The sequence below is a fragment of the Ascidia mentula genome, chromosome 3, assembly GCF_947561715.1.
Source record: "Ascidia mentula chromosome 3, kaAscMent1.1, whole genome shotgun sequence".
Taxonomy (NCBI): domain Eukaryota; kingdom Metazoa; phylum Chordata; class Ascidiacea; order Phlebobranchia; family Ascidiidae; genus Ascidia; species Ascidia mentula.
In genome coordinates, this window is record NC_138568.1 from 6,979,391 (window position 1) to 7,001,274 (window position 21,884).

A 21,884-nucleotide genomic window follows, 5' to 3' on the forward strand; every position below is an offset into this window, starting at 1 on the left:
AAGCCGCGGCGGAACAAAACCTGATAACAATATATGGGCATCGTACTCGCAATGTGACATTATATCAACATATACAATGTCTTTATCAGAGGTCGGCAACATTTAAAACGCAGTGTGCTAATGTACAAACTATGCCATTATAATGGTAATGTCTTTGCATATACCAACCATTTGGTGTGTAAAACAATGTAGAAGGTTTGGGAAAAACTTTGTATTAGTTTTATATACGATAAAAGCGATTTTGACGTGACATGAATATTCACCTCACGTTTTTGTATCAACCTGAACAACGGCAATTTGTCAAATAACGTTTCTCACCTCATTCCTATCCTTTTCTCAACCATGTAAACTGAAGCGAAAACACTGGTGTTTATAATAAGGTCTACAAAGTATCTGAGTAATAACATCACTTACAAGGTCCTTTCATTGGGATTGGTGCAACACGTGCTTGTCTGTTAGAAAAAAACAAACATGTTTTCTAACCTTAAAAATATGCATAGAGTAAGCTGTGTTATAATTTAGGAATGTCTACAATTTCTTGGCATTACTTTAAAGACAAAAAATATCAAATTTCATATCGCAACAACGATGTGACTCCTCCCAAGCACAAAGAAAACCTATTTTGCGTTGTGCTTGTTCAAGAAAAATCGTCACAACCCAGCATTGTACAAGATATCACATATGTTTTATACGTGCCACGCTCACCCGAATGACTCCATCAGATCGGCACGTTGAGAATAGTTTTCCGTTTCCGAATCTTCCTTTCACTGCATTTCATTTCCAAACCCAATTTTCAAATACTGGCTCCAAGGTATCCAAGTCTTCATATATATACAGTTAATGTGTGGGATAACCTCGCGGGTCTTACGATATGTACGTGGATTTGTAACATGTGCAGGAGTTCCACAACACTTGTGTTGTTTGACGTCATGTTATGGAGATTGGTGATCACAGCACCACCACATCGGCAAAGATGCTTTTTTTGTTATTTATCACACGATTCGATTCGTTGACCAACAGACGGAGTGCAGGGAGAATTGGATTTTACGAGATCCCGAATGGTTTGGTACGGAAGCCAAACTTTTCATACCGATATGATATGGTTGCATTATTCATCCTTCTTTCCTTCAGCAATAAACCCACCATACACTTGTCTTGTCATAAACTTTGTCGTAACGGATAGTTTGTGACAATTCGTCTGAAACAGACCATTATGTATTTTGATAATGGTTATCGTATTGCTTGCCACCCACAACGATTCGACACAATGGAGTCGTAACAAGTTACGTCGGTATCCAAACATTCTCATTTCCTACATACACAGTGTCCCCACAGCCTGAAAGTCTGAAAGGAGTTTTGGGCGACATAAAACCGTATCTGGCAACCTATATTATTGAAGATGATTCTAAACCTTAGATTATAATATTCTGATGTAACTAATGGATTTCAAAATTTTAACACGAGACAGATAAAGCTATAGATGATTTCCTATGATAAGTTTGTTAATTAAACCACGCACATACTGTATGTATTAACTGTATTGAATAAAAGTTACGCAAAAGAACACTGCACACAAGCAATCACACTAGAGTCACTCGATAAATAAGTAATGTCTTAAAGTATTGTGGAATGCAGCAAGTAACAGGTACTATCGCTGACATTGTTCAAAATTACTACTTCTTACGATAGCGGTAATTAGGTGTGCAGAAAAAAATCGACCGATCATTATATAATGAACTTTCGGATGATACTTAAGCCGTCGCATGCAGGTTATGCCCTGCGGCTGAATAAAGTTTTTGGTTTGTTTTAATCACGTGTTTTGGTCAGTATTGCACCGGCGGTATGGCGTACACAGCAACCTACAAGCTGTGTGGTTTTCTGTTAATTTTCACTTTGTTTACGTCGGCATATTATTCTGTCACCGTGCGTTACCGTGTCATGGATTGGATGCTAGAGAGGAATAATTCAAATACTTCAAGCAGTTTCATGGTGAGTGGATCCTATGTAGTTTGATTAAAAAACAATATTAAAAACAACTTTTATTTTTAATTTTATGTTAAATTGCCGATTGAAGCGTTATAGTCATTGATACATTTGGTCGTGTTTTCATTCCCGAATAAAAATTTATCTTGCTTTTTAGTTAAGACTTTTTAGGTTTATTTCCATGTTGGGACTAGAATCATTCTGTGTTCTGTCACAATGTTTAATTTTCAAACTTCCAACCATGGTCATGAGGATCAATTGACATCATTGATATATTTGTTGTTAGGAACACAGTTTAGTAATCTGGTGAAAGAAACCCGTGGGACTATTGGCTGCGTTTTTTAATGTAATCAATTTCAAAGGATGCTGCGAGAAAATGCAATTCATGGATTATAAATTTTCACGGTTGTTTTGCTGATGTGAAATGATCGCAAAAGTTTTGCTTTCATATTACTGTGCGGTTAAAAACGCGGCTTGGCCTTCGTATCAAGGTTACATCAAGAATTGTCTGCGTTGTAGCCTCTGAGCAAACGAATCGCCACTGACGTGTGAGTTGTGGCGTGTCCAGCATTGGGTATTTCTGCCAGTTCACCACAAAGTGAAATGGTCTCTGTCTGGCTAATTAGCCGACAAGACCGTCGTCAGTTACAAACTGCACTTATGAGGCCTGGTAGTTCGAAACAGCATGCACAGTTATCTGTGGCTCACTATTGTGAATCCGTGTTTAAAAACAACACCTTTTAAGAACAAAGAATAGCGGTGCAAGTGTGCGAAAAAGAGAGGAGTTTTATTTGAAATAAAAAAAAAATGATTGCATTTCCCTGTTGAACAGTAGCAAAATTTTGAAACAAAAAATTAGTTTTGCCAAACCTGTTTATCCATTGCCTAAAACTTTGTCCAATTACAATTGGAATTTGGAATAGTTACTTTTTTCATTTCTACGAAAGTTAGAACAATTGGAATTTTGAAGAAAATTCCAAATTTAACATCTCCTGCATTTGCAGGAAACAAACGAAATTTTAACATATTCGACGAATCAAAGTAACCCGGTGAGTTTAGCTAAGTCGTGCCCCCTACAACTATGTGCATAATTACACTCAACCTCCTTTTTATCTATTTAGTTATTTATTGTTATGTGGTACCCACCGTTTGGAAAGAAACAAGAGGATGGAATCTTGAAGAACTGCGGTGATTGCATCGTCACACAAAATCGATCCAAAGTAAATTTACAATTTTAAGGTTATATCATTGATAATAATTTGTCAAATGAGTGTGCTAAGCTCAACTTGACCCTTTGGCATGATTAAATTAATTCACCTAAATTCTCATTTTTTCTTGCCATTTACGAAATTTTTATGTGAAACACTGACACTTGCTGATTCTTTTCTTTTGCTCCATGTGATGATACCTGTCAGTGTTTCACATAAAAACAACCGGTTGCGAATTGAATGTGACTTAGGTGCGGAAACACAGTAAATTTTATTCTATTGCTACAATAACGACGAAGCACATTTTTTATTGCAGTTTTACGTTTGTCGTTACAGTTGGATGGAGATGGTGTTAAAATGGTTGTAATGCACTTTGCCGAATATAATTCCAACGATCTGCCACAGACAAGGTGATATAATTATGGCGCTGTTGGGTTTTTGAGGTTTTATGTCATAAATATATTAAAAAAGTGTTTTGTAATGTAAAAAAAAACATTTAGGTGTAAGCAAGTTATGTAATGGTATCAAATTAATCAAGCGACTCTGGTAGGTTGTCGATCGAGCAAAGTAAAAGTAACGAAATTTAATTTTCTATAAACAAACCAACAACCTACTGTCTGCGGGGATAGCTATTTTTAAACTTGGCAAAACCTATGTACACATTTCACATTACTTACTTTCCTAATTTAAGTACATTAATAATATTAATTAATTTTTGATGGTTTTATTGCGGATACACGCGATCGATAAATTTCCATTAACTCTTCGAAACTCTTTTCACTTTTAAATGGTTCACAAATGTTTACTTTTAAACTTGCAAAATTGCCCATTGTTTCCGGTTGTATGATGTGTGGTAAACAGAAAAGTTTTATTTCAGAGAGAAAAACCATTTGTACGCTTGGTGGACTATGGAAAGCTCACTGACTCTGCACAATCGAAAATATTTTGAATCCGAACATGTGGATGGAATATTTAATATTTCTTTAACGTACAGGTAAGCGTTTTACTGCTGGGACAATGTTTCTCGCCAAAGAAATTTTTTTTAACAGATCGCAATTCACATCTTATTGTATTTCAATTTTAACAAGCAATGAAATTCCTGTTGCTGCCAGGCGTATTGCAATTAAAAATGTACTGATCTTCTGGCATAAACGTATTGTATTCTTACGACGTTTCGTCTGCCATGCGGCGAGACTTCATCAGGTATAACGCAACAATTGAATCACACTGAAACACGCAGGGGAACAAAAGAAAAAAGGGGAACGTTGACACCGCTTGTCAACTCACGTGCTAGAGGAAGAGGCAGCAAACATTGCAGAAGACACAACAATTACAACAAATTCTTGTAAACTGCTGGAAAGATTGGAAAACGTGAGTTGACAAGCAGTGTCAACGTTCCCCTTTATTCTTTTGTGCCCCTCCGTGTTTCAGTGTAATTCACTTGTTGCGTTATACCTGATGAAGTCCCGCCGCATGGCAGACGAAACGTCGTAAGAATACCGTACGTTTATGCCAGAAGATTAGTACATTTTCAATTTTACCAAGCTAGCTGGCTAGAAATTTCAGAAACACTTATTTCTTCACCTTATATATTGTTTCTCAATCAAATTTTGTTCGGTTTGTGTCACGTGACTCCTTTCAGGAGGGATTCGGACATCTTTCAGCCATACAGCAGTGTATCACTTGTCTACCGAAAAATAAACCGTAATAAACCACCTATAAGTGACGAAGAATTGGACGCACTCATCAAGGAGAAAACAAACCTCGCTTTATGGGTTGTTTCAAACTGCCACGTAAACCAAGGGGCGGTCGATCGAATGACATACGCGACAAGAATGATGACGGCCGGCTTCAATCTCACATTCGGTGGAAAATGCAGTGGCAGCGAAGTTCGACAGGAGTTCAACAACACCAAGTTTAAGTTCTACTTGGCGTTTGAGAACAGCTGGGGGTGTAAGGATTACATCACTGAAAAATTTTGGATTAACTCCCTAGCAGCCAGGACTGTACCTGTTGTGCTCGGTGCTCCAAAAGCTGACTACAAAGCTGTGGCTCCTCCTAACTCCTTCATCTACGCTCAGGACTTCCCAACACCTGAAGATCTTGTAAAATATTTGGAATACTTGAATAGAAACAACAAGGAATATAAAAAGTATCTCAAGTGGATGACTCTGGACATATCGGAAATGTCAGGTTTAAAACAAGAAACTGGGTTCTGCAAATTATGTTCGTATGTAAAGAACCTCAAAAAAAATGACGACGGTACGTTGTTGCCAGTCTCCACATCTTTGTCTCGCCATAACTTTTCTGTTCAATCTTGGTTTTTAGGAAAAGAAAATAAAGCATGTCTTTCTTGACCACTGTATGATATATCACCAGTAAAAAAAATAATTTAGTTCTTCGCCTAATTCGTCATACTGCATAACTTTTATTTCAAAAGATAAGCAATGTGACTTGTCATGTGATATGCAATGTTTCAACATATTAATTAAATAATTTGCTGTTTTTTTACTAAATTGCAACCTTTTCCATGTTAACACAGCTCAGAATATACGGCGAGATTCAAGAGCATGGTTTGGTGTTTTATCTGTCTTCGAATTTTATTGACCACTTTTACAACAACAAAATATAATATAACGTCAGACACCCACAATGTTTTATACAAACATGTTTTTATCGGCTGATCTGATCTTACACGATAACCTAAAAAGCGTTCATGTCAGACACTGGAAGATCGATTGTGATTAGCAAAAATTATTTGAACCTGGAATTCTTGTTTCGGGGTTTTGTCTAAAATCTTTATTTGCTTTAGTCATACTAGAACACAGACCCAATATAATTTGTGTGAGGATTATTTCATTCGCTTAACATACGAACGAAAATTTTGTTCCAGGAATATTTTAATCTTCTTGAAATGATTTTCATTAAGAAAGCAACAAATTTCAATAAAATATGAACGCATGTTGATAAGCAAAACTATGTCATGTTTTTCTCTTTATCGACATCCAGTGGTCAATTTGTGCTCGGAACACAATGTTTTTTTCCGGTAATAATTGTGATTTCAGGAACACAATTCAAAAACAAAAATGTGTTCGGTGTTCGTCACTGATTACTTTATTACGTCATCGTTATATTATAACAGAAAACACAGGTGGGCATTTCCCGCCAGCGAAACTTATTTCAATACCATTGGTTTAAATTATTGGTTAATAGCGCAACAGTTTGATTTACTGATACTGCAGTTAATTGTAAATGTGGTTTCATGACAAATTCACTACCATTTTATTGGCATTTTTTAACCACCGCTTGTTAAATTTTTGGTGCTATACCTGAAACGCAGTAAGACAGTTTTGCAAGCTTGAAATATTTCAGTTTTTATTTCACACAAGACAACATATATAGCAAAACCTGTACAGAACAAGAAAAGTGTACCAAACAGAATTTCACAACGGCAAATCGTAGAATATAAGGCAGTTTACGAGACAGTTTTCCGAAATATACCGATGACACAACAAAAAATCGAAAATGGTGTTTTCAAATGCAGACCATGACACGCAAAAATTGTCATCTTGACCAACTAAATAGGCAAAGAAATGTTTGTTGTTTTTCGTAATCAAAAATGTTTGTATTCCTAAAGGCTTTGACGTTGACATCTCGTTGCGATATCCTGGACAGATGCCTGTCCTTCAACAGATGCCTGTCCTTCAACAAATGCGACAAATGCCTGTCGTTCATCAGATGCCTGTTCTTCGACAGGTGCCTAAAACCTGGGACATTTCCGGTACATGCGTGGACAAAACCATCTGAGCGGCCGTCCAAAAGTCCCGTTTATATTCCAACCGTTGCGGCAGGGACCTGGCCATGAATATAAAACCTCATTTTTAATAGTCTCCTCCGTGGGATAAGCCTTGTCGCCAAGAGCTATTAAAGCATACACAAAGTCCTTTATGCTTTCCTGTGGCAACTGCCGCCGGCCAAACAACATTGCGCGTGTTTCATGGAGTCGCGAGTGGTCAAAAGTTGAAAAACATTATTGTCGTTTCCCTGAACTAGCCAGCGGAGGTCATCATCAATTGATGTAAAAAGAAATGACGCTTCACTTCCTCACTAGCTTTCACGCTCTCACAGTAAGATTCAAACAAGGGAACAAACTGGCCAACACTTACACCAATCATCACTGCTCACGTTTGCCACGCAAGCGTGACTGCTCGGGCGTATAAAAACGAGTAAAATAGAAATAATTACAAATATATTATAAAAGGTGAGTGTGAAAAAGAAAAACATGTGAGTAAAAGTGAAGGTGAAGTGAAAATACAAAAAGAAAAAAAGCGTGTGAAAAACAAAACGAACGTTTACACATGCAGCATATGTCCTGCGGCTGAATAAAGTTTTTGGTTTCTTTTAATCACGTGTACACGTTTGGGTCGGTATTGCAGCGGCGGTATGGCGTGCACAGCAACCTACAAGCTGTTTAGCTTTCTGATAATTTTCATTTTGTTCACGTCGGCATATTACTCTATTACCGTGACTTACCCTGTCATGGATTGTATGCTAGATAGGAATAACTCAAATACATCAAGCAGTTTCATGGTGAGTGAATGTAGTTTAATTTTATATCAATATTAAAAACAAGTTTTATTCAATGAGAGCTGCAGACAAGTTTTATTCATATTTTTATGTTAAATTGCTCATTGAGGCGTTATAATCATTGATTTGGTCGTTTTGGTCGTTTTTTCATTCCCGAATAAAAAAATATCTTACTTTTTAATTTGAGACTTTTTAGGTTTGTTTCCATGTTGGGACTAGAATGATTCTATGTTCTGTCACAATGTTTAATTTTCAAATTTGCAACCATGGTCATGAGGATCAATTGACATCATTGATATATTTGTTGTTAGGAACACAGTTTAGTAACCCGGTGAAAGAAACCCGTGGGACTAATGGCTGCGTTTTTTAATGTAATCAATTTCAAAGGATATTGCGAGAAAATGCAATTCATGGATTATAAATTTTCACGGTTGTTTTGCTGATGTGAAATGATCGCAAAAGTTTTGCTTTCATATTACTGTGCGGTTAAAAACGCGGCTTGGCCTTCGTATCAAGGCTACATCAAGAATTGTCTGCGTTGTAGCCTCTGGGCAAACGCATCGCCACTGACGTGTGTGTTGTGGCGTGTCCAGGATTAGGTATTTCTGCCAATTCACCACAAAGTGAAATGGTCTCTGTCTGGCTAATTAGCCGACAAGACCGTCGTCAGTTACAAGCTGCACTGACGAGTCCTGGTATTTCAAAACAACATGCACAGTTATCTGTGGCTCACTATTGTAATGTTGTTTACCGTGAATCCGTGTTTAAGAACAACACCTTTCAAGAACAAAGAAAAGCGGTGAAAGTGTGCGAAAAAGGAAGGAGTTTAATTTAAAATAAAATAAAAATGTTTGCAATTATTTTTCCCTGTTGAACAGTAGCAAAATTGAAACAAGAAATTAGTTTTGCCAAACCTGTTTATTCATTGTCTAAAACTTTGTCCATTTATAATAGGAATTTGGAATAGCTACTTTTTTCCAAACATTTTTTCATTTCTACGAAAGTAAGAATTTTTTAAGAAAATTTCAAATTTAACATCTCCTGCATTTGCAGGAAACAAACGAAATTTTAAAATATTCGACGAATCAAAGTAACCCGGTGAGTTTAGCTAGGTCGTGCCTCCTACAACTATGTGCATAATTACACTCAACCTCCTTTTTATCTATTTAGTTATATATTGTTATGTGGTACCCACCGTTAGGAAAGAAAAAAGAGGATCGAATCTTGAAGAGCTGCGATGATTGCATCATCACACAAAATCGATCCAAAGTAGATTTTATCGTTATAACATTGATATCAATTTGGCAAATGAGTGTGCTAAGCTCAACTTGACCCTTTGGCATGATTAAATTAATCCACCTAAATTCTCATTTTTTCTTGTCAGTTACGAAATTTTTATGTGAAACACTGCCACTTGATTCTTTTCTTTTGCTCTATGTGGTGCTACCTGTTAGTGTTTCACATAAAAATAGCTAGCTTCGAATTGAATAGGACTTTAATCCAAAACATAGGAGCGAAAACACAGTAAAGTTCAAACTATTGCTATAATACCGACAAAAGCATATTGTTTTATGGCAGTTTTACGTTTGTCGTTACAGTTGGATGGAGATGGTGTTAAAATGGTTGTAATGCACTTTGCCCAATATAATTCCACCGATCTGCCACAGACAAGGTGATATAATTATGGCGCTGTTGTGTGTTTGAGGTTTTATGTCATAAATATATTAAAAAAGTGTTTTGTAAGGTAAACTTTCAAATTTAGGTGTAAGCAAGTTATGTAATGGTATCAACTTAATCAAGCTACTCTGGCAGGTTGTCGATCGGGCAAAGTAAAAGTAACGAAATTTAATTTTCTATAGACAAACCAACAGCCTACTATCTGCGGGGATAGATATATTTAAACTTGGCAAACCTATATACACATTTCACATTAAGTAAAATATTTTAATTTCCCAATTTAAGTACATTAATGATATTGATGTCCACATTGATGTTTTTATTGCGGATAAATGCGTTCGATAGATTTCCAATAACTCTTTAAAAATACTCCTTTTACTTTTAAATTGTTTAGAATTGTTTACTTTCAAACTTGCCGGATTGCCTATTGTTTCCGGTTGTATGAAGTGCGGTAACAGAAAAGTTTTATTTTAGAGAGAAAAACCATTTGTACGCTTGGTGGAGTATGGAAAGCTCACTGACTCTGCACAATCGAAAATATTTTGAATCCGAACATGTGGATGGAATATTTAATATTTCTTTAACGTACAGGTAAGCGTTTTACTGCTGGGACAACGTTTCTCGCCAAAGAACTTTTTTTTAACAGATTGCAATTCACATCTTAATGTATTTCAAGCACCAAGTTAGCTGGGTAGTAATTTCAGAAAAACTTGCTTTTTTCTACACCTTACATATTGTTTCTCAATCAAGTTTTGTTCGGTTTGTGTCACGTGACTCCTTTCAGGAGGGATTCGGACATCTTTCAGCCATACGGCAGTGTATCATATGTCTACCGACAAATAAACAGTGATAAAACACCTATAAGTGACGAAGAATTGGACGCACTCATCAAGGAGAAAACGAACCTCGCTTTATGGGTTGTTTCAAACTGCCACCTAAACCAGGGGGCGGTCGATCGAATGACATACGCGACAAGAATGATGACAGCCGGCTTTAATCTCACATTCGGAGGAAAATGCAGTGGCAGCGAAGTTCGACAGGAGTTCAACAACACCAAGTTTAAGTTCTACTTGGCGTTTGAGAACAGCTGGGGGTGTAAGGATTACATCACTGAAAAATTTTGGATTAACTCCCTAGCAGCCAGGACTGTACCTGTTGTGCTCGGTGCTCCAAAAGCTGACTACAAAGCTGTGGCTCCTCCTAACTCCTTCATCTACGCTCAGGACTTCCCAACACCTGAAGATCTTGTAAAATATTTGGAATACTTGAACAGAAACAACAAGGAATATAAAAAGTATCTCAAGTGGATGACTCTGGACATATCGGAAATGCCAGGTTTAAAAAAAGAAACTGGGTTCTGCAAATTATGTTCGTATGTAAAGAACCTCAAAAAAAATGACGACGGTACGTTGTTGCCAGTCTCCACATCTTTGTCTCGCCATAACTTTTCTGTTCAATCTTGGTTTTTAGGAAAAGAAAATAAAGCATGTCTTTCTTGACCACTGTATGATATATCACCAGTAAAAAAAATAATTTATTTCTTCGCCTGATTCGTCATACTGCATAACTTTTATCTCAAAAGATAAGCAATGTGACTTGTCATGTGATATGCAATGTTTCAACATATTAATTAAACAATTTGCTCTTTTTTTACTAAATTGCAACCTTTTCCATGTTAACACAGCTCAGAATATACGGCGAGATTCAAGAGCATGGTTTGGTGTTTTATCTGTCTTCGAATTTTATTGACCACTTTTACAACAACAAAATATAATATAACGTCAGACACCCACAATGTTTTATACAAACATGTTTTGTCGGCTGATCTGATCTTACACGATAACCTAAAATGCGTTCATGTCAGACACTGCAAGAGACTGATTGTGATTAGCAAATTTTACTTAAACCTTGAAATCTTGTTTTGAGGTTTTGTCTAAAATCTTTATTTGCTTTAATCATACTAGAATACAGACATCAAAAAATTGCTTAATGAATTATTTCATTCGCTTAACATACGAACGAATTTTGTTCCAGAAACGAAAATTCTGTTCCAGAAATATTTTAATCTTTTTGAAATGATTTTCATTGAGAAAGCAAAAAATTTCAGTAACATGTGAACGCATGTTGATAAGCAAAACTATGTCATATTTGTCACTTTATCGACATCCAGTGGTCAATTTGTGCTCGGAACACAATGTTTTTTTCCGGTAATAATTGTGACTTCGGGAACACAATTCAAAAACAAAAATGTGTTCGGTGTTCGTCACTGATTACTTTATTACGTCATCGTTATATTATAACAGAAAACACAGGTGGGCATTTCCCGCCAGCGAAACTTATTTCAATACCATTAGTTTAAATTATTGGTTAATAGCGCAACAGTTTGATTTACTGATACTGCAGTTAATTGTAAATGTGGTTTCATGACAAATTCACTACCATTTTATTGGCATTTTTTAACCACCGCTTGTTAAATTTTTGGTGCTATACCTGAAACGCAGTAAGACAGTTTTGCAAGCTTGAAATATTTCAGTTTTTATTTCACACAAGACAACATATATAGCAAAACCTGTACAGAACAAGAAAAGTGTACCAAACAGAATTTCACAACGGCAAATCGTAGAATATAAGGCAATGTACGTGACAGTTTTCCGAAATATACCGATGACACAACAAAAAATCGAAAATGGTGTTTTCAAATGCAGACCATGACACGCAAAAATTGTCATTTTGACCATCTAAATAGGCAAAGAAATGTTTGACGTATTTCCTAATCAAAAATGTTTGTATTCCTGTAGGCTTTGAGGTTGACATCTCGTTGCGGTATCCTGGACAGATGCCTGTCCTTCAACAGATGCCTGTCCTTCGACAAATGCGTCAAATGACTGTCCTTCATCAGATGCCTGTCCTTCGACAAATGCCTGTCCTTCATCAGATGCCTGTTCTTCGACAGGTGACTTTACAGATATCTGTAGTGGAACAGAGGTTTCATTTTGCTCTGTGGGCGAGCAACACTTGGCCCTTAACCACTGGCATACAGATTTGCAAACATCCACAACGAAGTCCCACAACAGTAGGACAACTAGAGACCCCAAGAAGTAAATAATCGTGGATACGAACGCCAACCAAAACGGGGCGTTCTTCGACCAAGTGCCTGGATCGACTCCAGTCTCTATGTCCAGCCAGAGTGAAGCAAAAGCGAAGCTGAAGAGACCACCTGCGCAGCATGAATTACGATAAAAACGTATATTGATAAAAGTAACCTTCGAGAAACATCTAATACTCTATATTAAATCGAAATGTTATTATTTGCACAAATCACCTCAGGTTTTCACATGCAGACATTTATATGTAATGGAAAATTATGTTTTTATGGTAAGTCCAAATATACCGAGGACAAGCCAACTTTTGATTATCTTTAAAACAAAAAGACATGATCGTGCAATATGGGCCTTACAAAATGCCTCACCGCTTAACAGGACGAAGAACTTGGATGAAAACTGTACTTCTTTGCATGGCGGAGCGCAAAAACCGAGCACAATAAGCACAAGACTAATGAACCAGCACGTCAACCACCCACAAAATATTACTCCTGAAAAGGCGTGCATCGAATGGCAGTGAGCACCTGAACAGGAAAATCAGTTGGAAAAAAACCGAAGAATTATAAAGTGAAAAACGTAGAAATGTTTTGATAATTTTGGCTTTAACCAGAGGTTTCCAATATATGCATATAGTGCATAGCAATCCATTAGTCCATTGTTTGAATGTTGTTTGGCCGTCGTAAGCTCACTTGCAAGGTTTGAACGAATTTTATATCTGTAACAATCTGTGTGACCTTGTAGCTGTTGCATTAATAAAAAATAAACATCGAAAGCGAATTAGTCCCTACAAAAAGTTTGAAGAATTTCTGTGGTATGTTTTGTTGGGGATGAGTGCATCACTGGTTCATGAAAGTTCCTCTGCATTAGACTATTTTCTTCGCTATGAAAACAACGCTTTAACTTACTTCGTTTATGCACAGGGATATCTTCAATCATTTTCCAGCCAGGCAACAACACAGCTATCCATTGAAATAGTGAACAAATGACAAAGAAGACAAATCCTGTCCGATTCCGAGCTGCTTCACTATCCGATAAAATTTGAAGAATTTTGTCTCCAACTTTAGTTTGTTCGTCATTGGCAAGGTCCACGTCTCCATTTGTCTTTCAGACAAATTTGAAAAGTTGTTAGGTACACCCACAATGTTTCAGTACATCCAAACAGGAACATTTTTACCCAAGCAAAAACTCTTAATTACAGCGCTTGCTTAATTACAAGTGCACTTTTTTGCATCTCTGTGTGTTACATTACTTACATTTACCACCTGATACAGCTCCACGCTGGCTCCAGCAATACAACAACATGCCGCAAACATGGCACATGTTAAGCAGAGTGTCATATCAGCGATGTAAAGATTGTATACAATCGAATATACAATAGTGCAAGTGAGGAACAAAAGGCCTGTTGTAAAAGGTTCGAGTTAATCGACATGTTTGGAAAGTTTGTTCAGTACAATTATGCGAATAAATAAATCCATGTGTATTCTTGTAGGATTTCTAGGGCGAACGCCAATATAAGATATACATCTGTACGGTACAACGTTGTATAGAATTTGCAATCATAGTAAAGTATACTGTAACATAATAATTGATAATTAAATGTACACAAATATAAGTGCACAAATTTATATTTTGCAGTAAGTTAATGCAGCGTTGAAGCCACGGCTACTTATTTCTTTACACTTTTGTGCCAAGCAAAGAGGCCATTTTCGGTAAATTTGAGGGGTGGAAACTATTTTTTTCGCTTTAAGCCGAAGTGGTTGGAGTTGTTAGAAACTCCCTGTAAAGACCCTCATTAAGGTCACCAACATTTTGTTTACACACTGTGTTCACTTAAACCAACCAGTTAGAATTTTTCCGATGGAATAGAAACGTTTGGAAGAAAGCAATGTCCACATATTGTTTGTGTTGTTGGGTGCCTGTTTAAGTAACAGTTTAATCATGAGGAGAGATTACTTCCATTGGCTAGAGGCAAACATTATTGGTAATACATACTGATAAATATTTTAACATTCCAACCAATTTTGCGTGAAATGACAGTCAAACTTCATTAACCACGGAGATTAGAATGCTTGATAACGTTGTCCATAGGCATTGAAAAAATCGTTTAAAAAAAGCTATTGCTGCGCAATTTAAATATAAGATACCTGATGCACTTACCGCATTGCCATTCGCGTTTGTTGGCGGACTGTGTATTTCAGCGATTGTTGAACAAAACGCCAGAAGTAATCGAGTAACAAGATAAAAAATGCCAACACCCATCGTCATTCGCTTGGCATCTGGTTTTATATCTGTAAAATATATTGCTTAGGTTAAAAGGTGGTTAAAGCTGTTGATTTTGAATGAATTATATGAATCTTGCTAGGAAACCTACCATCATTTGGTTCAAAGTTGATTTCTTGGTAAACTGGTAAATAAGTTGGACAGGCCCCTATACGAGAAAGGCGTCAGGCGTCCGCAAAGCACAAGGCTCTGATGTGTGGATGAATATCAAAATGGGCCCATGAACACTTTTGTTATCATTGAAACTTAGGGATTTCTACCGCAAAGTTTTGCAATCTCACATTATCTCCAAATAAAGTGGCCTTAAACCGGCACATTTTTTCCAAGGCCCCTGAGGTTATTATGTAATATTAGCATGGTAGTGGCTGTAAACACCGTTGTTGAGTCATCGCGCTTCAATTGCAACTTTAACGGATAAACCTTAACAATATACATTTCAAACACACTCACATTGTCCTGTGGATATGTTGCATGGTCGGGTGCCGAACACATTGTAAAACATGCTGACTGGCTCCAAATTACGTCGAATCGGGACGAAGAAAACGGCGATTAGAACTGCTACCTCGGTAACATACAGCACGTACCGAAGCAAATCAAACAAGTCCTCATTTGATAAAATTGTCTTAATCATAAGAACAAGCTGGACAAGCAGAACGGCCCCATATAGACCGGCTGTTACCCAGCCAAAGGTTAACGACGGACCCGGTTGCAATGTGTTTTTGTCAATACCCTTGTATAAATCCGAGGTGAAGGCGGATATGGCGAATATATAGCCGCCACCTGTAAAACCAGAAAGAGCTTAAACATCGTAAAAAGTAAAATACAAACGCTTACGAACTTACAGGTCATTATAAGTGTAAACTTGTAAGACCTTCGGAACAACAAAGAAAGCCATTCTTTGCAATTATACAAACCCTTTTCCCTCAAAATGTTTAGTAAGGCAAGAGCAACACTAACACAGGATAAGATGAACGTAGCAATCACTATTCCCGAAAATACCCTCGTGGTTTTGCGTTGACTTGCTAAAAAACAAAAGCTCAGTGAGAAGAGAGTAAAAATAGAAGCTCAGTTATTGCAAAAGAATCCACATTTCCTCTTAGAACGCTTACGTTTCACTTCCACATTATCACATGGCAACTTCAGACGTAGTACTTTCTCGTATTATACGAACCTCGTATTGTCAGAGCTATTCTACAAACCAATTTAAAACTTTCTTAGGCGTCTGTTTAAGTTGGTCTGTCTGTTACTTGAACCTTTCTTCATCGGCATGCACCGATCAGTAGGCAGTGATGTAGCCTACAGCATATCGCGACACAAAACAGAAATAACAAATGTTTCAACAAACGTCATTCAAGCAACTTTGCCAAATACCAACACTCTCAAAAGTCGCCATTTCCTACTTCAATAATTAATTGTTTTTATTGTACCGCGGAATACTGGGGTAGGATATTATTTTGCTGTACGTCGATGCTCTTAACTTAACTGTAAAGGCGAGCAAAATAATGCAGCTATTCTTCTAACTGATTTGATTTTTTAAATCTCGCTCCTCGTCAGGAAATAGTGGCTAATCCAGCTATAGGCTGCAATGCCTGGGCTGCGAACCTAATGAAGCCTCTAACTGTTTACCGTGAGAAATGTGAAAATAAACTCCGACTTACCGACCTCGAATATCCGTGTTTTATTTGTGTTCCACCCAGGCAAGCAACAGGTGATCAAGGAAAAAATTAGGGAAATGACCAACATTACTAAAGTTGCGATTTCCCATTGTTGCTCCCAGGATTCCACGTATTCAGGAATTATGTCTTTTTGATCTGTGTTATCGAACCTCTGCCAGATATGAATTTTGTATTAAATAGATTCGACAGATTACCACTACTGATTTGCTTTGGGTGCAAAAAAAATCTTGGCGCATTGAAAAATGCTTTTGTTGGAAAACCAAATTACTTCAACTTTCAAGTAATTTTGAATTTGGCTGCACAGGAAATTCAAGTTCATGAAAATTGAAATATTGGAAAAACATTAATTATAATTGGCCAGAGGCTTATTACCACAAAAATACAAATATACAACACAGTCATTTAATATTGCGAATGTAAGACAATGACAAACCGATGTCCAGATTGTACAATAGGATTAAAGGGCAGACCCAACAATAATTGTTACGTTTTTATTGTGCCAGAAGAACAGACTATTAAATTGTAATATAGGTTTGGGCGATACAGCGGCGTTAAACCCCTTGAAGGTGTATTTATCACAAATCATATGACACTGTCATAGCTTTCAACAGAAAAAAATATGACCCATGCTTACTGCTTGCGAAAACGCGCAAATACTAACAACACAGCGTTGTAAGTAATGTAATACGAACGTATAGGACGCAATATTTACAACAACAAACTCTGAGGTACAAATGTTTGAATAATTTTTAAAGCAACCATTACGTCAATAACACAGAACGACTTACCGATGCCCACGTGCAGACCACAGCAAAGCAAGAAAGTAGACCTGATACGAATGACATTCCCATGGCAAGGGTGACGTCACCGATGTGAAAGTCGTGGAAGCAGCAGTAAAAGAAAACGCCGCAAACCATTCCAAGGCCTGGAATAAATACAAGTTTAGCTGCTAATTGGTTTGAAGTTCGTGGATAGCTTTTGGAATGTCGCATTCGAGGACTGCTTTAATCATTACTAATGATTTTTTTCTATTTTCTGTTTGACTTCGTATGAATCTCGTCGAACAATGAGATCAATGGAAAACAACGTCTTTATTCATTAACTTTGGTCAGCGGTTGCGCATGCTCGGAGCTGAAACATATTTTTGAAATAGCTGATGTTACTTTGAGGTGCCGATTGTGACTTTTGGGGTCATTTAACTTTTTGAAAAATATACAGGTGCGTTCAAGCGCCAGTCAGAGCAAGCAAACAATGCACACCAGCAACCAGTTTCGTCAGGAGTCCAAGTTTCCAACAACGGCACGAACGAAAAATCCATGAGATCGACAGAAGCACAATGTATGATATTCCAACTATTGAAAACGCTATTTGATCTTCAATGCGGATGTCTGAAAATAAAATGGGTTGTGAGGATTTTGATAATGTTTGTCGAAATTAAACGTTGCCAAATATTGGTATGCGAATAAAACAGGTAATGTCAATTTATTATTGTATTTCTTTATCCCAGCACGTGGAAATAAAAACATTCAACAGATATACAGAACCGTATACAGATTACCTTTCAATGAAACACGACTTACATGGATCTTTTCCCGCTGCGCTGTGTTTGAAAATGCCAAACACCATGTAGAACATACTTAGTGGTTCAGTGCCCTTCCATGACGGAACGAGAAATGCAGAAAGTGCGAAAATATACCCTAAAACGCTAAAAACGGTATCCAAAATACCGAAGCGCTCAGCCAAATTACGGCTATTCCGTCCGTTTGCAGTTCTATTTCCGTTTTCATTTCCGTTTGCTTCAAGGCCTTGATCTCCAGCCATATTCCTGCTAAGAGATTCAAACTCTTTGCAAAACTGTACGCCCCAATAGGTTTAAACTGAGTGTCCTGCTTGTTTAAGCTGTATTGCAGTAACATGTTTAAACTGTGTGTTCTTTGCTCGGTTAGGCCTCGTACGTATTTTTTTTGGGCCTTTTTATTACAGAACCTTGTCAAGCTCTTGTCACAGTAATAACAGATCCTCACTACCCTGGCAGTACCCAGTCCAAATTCAATGTTATTTAAATATAAAGGTACATTAATATTAACTTCTCCCTACAAAAAACTTGTTGCGCACCCAGACCCTTTCGCCTTGATGTTTGTGGGAAATTACCCCGATAGAAAGGTGGTATTGCAACACATCAGTGATGCAACCAAGCGTTCATGCGTAACTCGTCTGAAAAGCTGCACTCGTACCTCCACTACCGAAATTGTACGGGTACGTATTATGACACGAACCACATTGTTAGCAATGTTTTCCAGTAATTTTTTTGATTTGGCGTTCAACCGTGCTGCTGGGGCTTGACACAATGGTATGTGTACGTGGACCTGTTTGTCAACACCGCTTTTTTTGTCAACACCGTTCGTTTCTTTGGTGACAGATGTAGCTTTACAAAAATACTAAATGGAAACACCAATTTTACAATCGTTGGCCTTGCAGATGGCAATTTCACCATTATAAACACTGATGATATCGTTGTCATAAAACAGATTTTAATGAGAATATATAAACACTTTCACTAGAATTTATCCCATACAAATTTGCCACACATACGTCAAGCGTTTTTAGGCTCCCTCGATAGGCTGCATTCGCAAGGGAGACAAGCAAAGTTTGGGTAAAAGCAAGCGTTATTATTTCATGTCAACTGCGGTCGTCATTACAGAAATATATGTAACAAAATATATGATATCGAGCATATAAACGAACCGTGTAAACCAAGTCACTGCTCAACTTAAAACTGTAACGCATACAACCACAACAAATCTAGTTATAACAACATTAGTAAACACATTTGATCTGTTGACTTGCACGCCAGAAGCTAACGCAATACGGAACTACCATGGCTCAAGGTAACCAATACCGACTGAATTTCTCTCGAAGCGTAGGTTGTACCTGGGTAGAAGTGAAATGCTGACGTCTCTTCTTCATTGGCGCGTGAAGCTGAACTATAGGTCCTGGTTTCGGGCGCTGGAAGCATGCGTGTTTGCTTGTGAGGTCAGACCCACAATATCAGTGACTCGAATTGGCTGTTTGATGCCCTTTGCTATTCTAATAATGTTGCTTAAACATCATTAGGGTTATGCAAACTTGGAAGATGTTTGATGTTTAGGACATAAATGCACATGTCGACTGTTCCGCTTGTTTTCCAATAACCGTTGATGGCAGGTTGTGACTCATATAGGGACCAAATATTCTTGAAATTAAAAAAAGAACTATTGCAACTGATGGATGGGACAGCAATGATTTGTGAAGCCTCCTGGTGGCTGCTTATCCAATTATTGACATGGGACTTATATAAAACCATAATATACAGGATCAAGCAATTTCTCTGCAAAATCCAATTGCATTTCATGATATAATGTCCTACCCCGGGGAGGATCAAATACCCTAGGGGACAAAACATATCCTGTCCTGCGACCAATTTTGACCAGAATGCGTACATGAGGGATGGATTTTTCAAAACAACACAAATGATTGCGCCTTTGAACGATTCACTTTTGTAAATGCAGCATGAATTTGAGTTCCGTTTTTAATTAAATTTTATACAATATCCGGCAAGTACGCTGGTAAAAATGTGGGTAGTGGCTACCCAAACGTTTGGGTTGTAATGTGCAGAAACCCCTAAAAATTCATTGGGCTGTGACTACCTATTTTGTTGGGTGGATTATCGTTTCACCTAAATTGGGTACAAAACTACTTCACCAATTTAGTTGGGCTCCCATGTGCAGAAACCTGTCATTTATTGGGGACCTAATTTTTGGCAATAACGTTTTTACCTAATCACATGAGGCGCTGTGCAGTAGTACAAAATAATGTTGTATTTGGAATGGGAAACAACAGCCACAAAACACTGAAGTACAACAAAACAAACTACAGTGTGAAATATGCGCTGTAGGAAAGAAATTAGAAAATAATCCTTTACAACTTCAGCATGATTCTGACACCGTTATAGTATTATAAAGCTAAACACAGAAGTATTACCATACTTTCTCAAGGCAGGATCAACCCACTGAGCAGGCCCTTTATATTTGGCGATCTCAGCTCTCGCATTTTGATCATAAGGTTTACAGGCTTCGCACCCAAGCTGGATCAGCCACTGTTCTCGACAGAACGGAGCGAGATCTGAAAAATCAAGCTCCCAGTGTGGTTTGAACTCAGGACACTGGGCTAACTACAACTGGCCCAACGCTCTACCAACTGAGCCACGAGGCTCAGTGGTTTTCACGGTACAACGCTCTACCAACTTATTGTGGCCAAGGTACACTGATGGTGCGCAAGCGCACAACTTGCCAGGCGACCTTCACATACGTAGGGGCTCCATAGCGTAATCAGACAACGCTTCGTGGTTTTAACAGCAGCAGCACTGTGTTTGTATAATATTAACTAATTACAACTGTCTAACCTGAACCAAACACTTAAAATGAGAATAATTTTGGAATTAACAAAACAAAACTTAATACATCGAAACGTGCCTGCACACGCCACACCATCTCTGTCTAACGGCAAAGTTTGACTTTTCTCTACAGTTTTCTCTCCCCGTTGCCCGATACAATGCGTCATTATGAAGTTTGAATATTCAACAAATGAGCGGCGAATATATCCAAGCCGCGGCGGAACAAAAACTGATCATGTGGGGTCGGCAACATTTAAAACGCAGTGAGCTAATGTACAAACTATGCCATTATAACGGCAATGACTTTGCATATACCAACCATTTGGTGTGTAAAACAATGTAGAAGGTTTGGGAAAAACTTTGTATTAGTTTTATATACGATAAAAACGATTTTGACGTGACATGAATATTCACCTCACGTTTTTGTATCAACCTGAACAACGGCAATTTCTCAAATAACGTTTCTCACCTCATTCCTATCCTTTTCTCCAACCATTATACTAAAGCGAAAACATTGGTGTTTATAATTAGGTCTACAAAGTACCTAAGTAATAACATCACTTACAAGGCCCTTACATTGGGATTGGTGCAACACGTGCTTGTCCGTTAGAACAAAAAAAACAAGTTTTCTAACGTTAAAAATATGCATGGAAGTAAGCTGTGTTATAATTTAGGAATATCTACAATTTCTTGGCATTACTTTAAAGACAAAAAACATCAAATTTCATATCGCAACAACGATGTGACTCCACCCTAGCACGAAGAAAACCTATTTTGCGTTGTGCTTGTTCAAGAAAAATCGTCATTACCCAGCATGTACAAGATATCACATATGTTTCATACGGGCAACGCTCACCCGAATGGCTCCATCAGATCGGCACGTTGAGAATAGTTTTCCGATTCCGAATCTTCCTTTCACTGCATTTCATTTCCAAAACCA

At 37.6% G+C, this 21,884-nt stretch overlaps 3 protein-coding genes across 3 annotated transcripts; 2 read left to right on the forward strand and 1 right to left on the reverse strand.

Annotated features, from left to right (window-relative positions):
• Positions 1-1,938: 1,938 nt before the first annotated feature.
• Positions 1,939-6,998, forward strand: LOC145895469 (4-galactosyl-N-acetylglucosaminide 3-alpha-L-fucosyltransferase FUT5-like). Its single transcript, XM_082984277.1, has 7 exons — positions 1,939-1,989; positions 2,988-3,032; positions 3,105-3,203; positions 3,528-3,601; positions 4,069-4,185; positions 4,834-5,384; positions 6,829-6,998. The coding sequence occupies exons 1-7, from the start codon at positions 1,939-1,941 to the stop codon at positions 6,996-6,998; spliced, it is 1,107 nt and encodes a 368-aa protein (XP_082840403.1).
• Positions 6,999-8,406: 1,408 nt separating this feature from the next.
• Positions 8,407-11,204, forward strand: LOC145895470 (4-galactosyl-N-acetylglucosaminide 3-alpha-L-fucosyltransferase FUT6-like). The gene is made up of 7 exons (XM_082984278.1): positions 8,407-8,583; positions 8,832-8,876; positions 8,949-9,047; positions 9,377-9,450; positions 9,930-10,046; positions 10,240-10,859; positions 11,140-11,204. The coding sequence occupies exons 1-7, from the start codon at positions 8,407-8,409 to the stop codon at positions 11,202-11,204; spliced, it is 1,197 nt and encodes a 398-aa protein (XP_082840404.1).
• A 778-nt stretch (positions 11,205-11,982) lies between these two features.
• LOC145894121 (uncharacterized) lies at positions 11,983-19,401 on the reverse strand. The gene is made up of 12 exons (XM_082982590.1): positions 18,093-19,401; positions 17,772-17,900; positions 17,301-17,437; positions 16,495-16,663; positions 15,679-15,858; positions 15,287-15,616; positions 14,714-14,844; positions 14,397-14,472; positions 13,810-13,955; positions 13,462-13,657; positions 12,925-13,080; positions 11,983-12,672 (listed from the first exon to the last, which is right to left on the reverse strand). Exons 1-12 carry the CDS (start codon positions 18,331-18,333, stop codon positions 12,230-12,232), a joined length of 2,334 nt encoding a protein of 777 aa, XP_082838716.1. The 5' UTR covers positions 18,334-19,401; the 3' UTR covers positions 11,983-12,229.
• Positions 19,402-21,884: the final 2,483 nt, after the last annotated feature.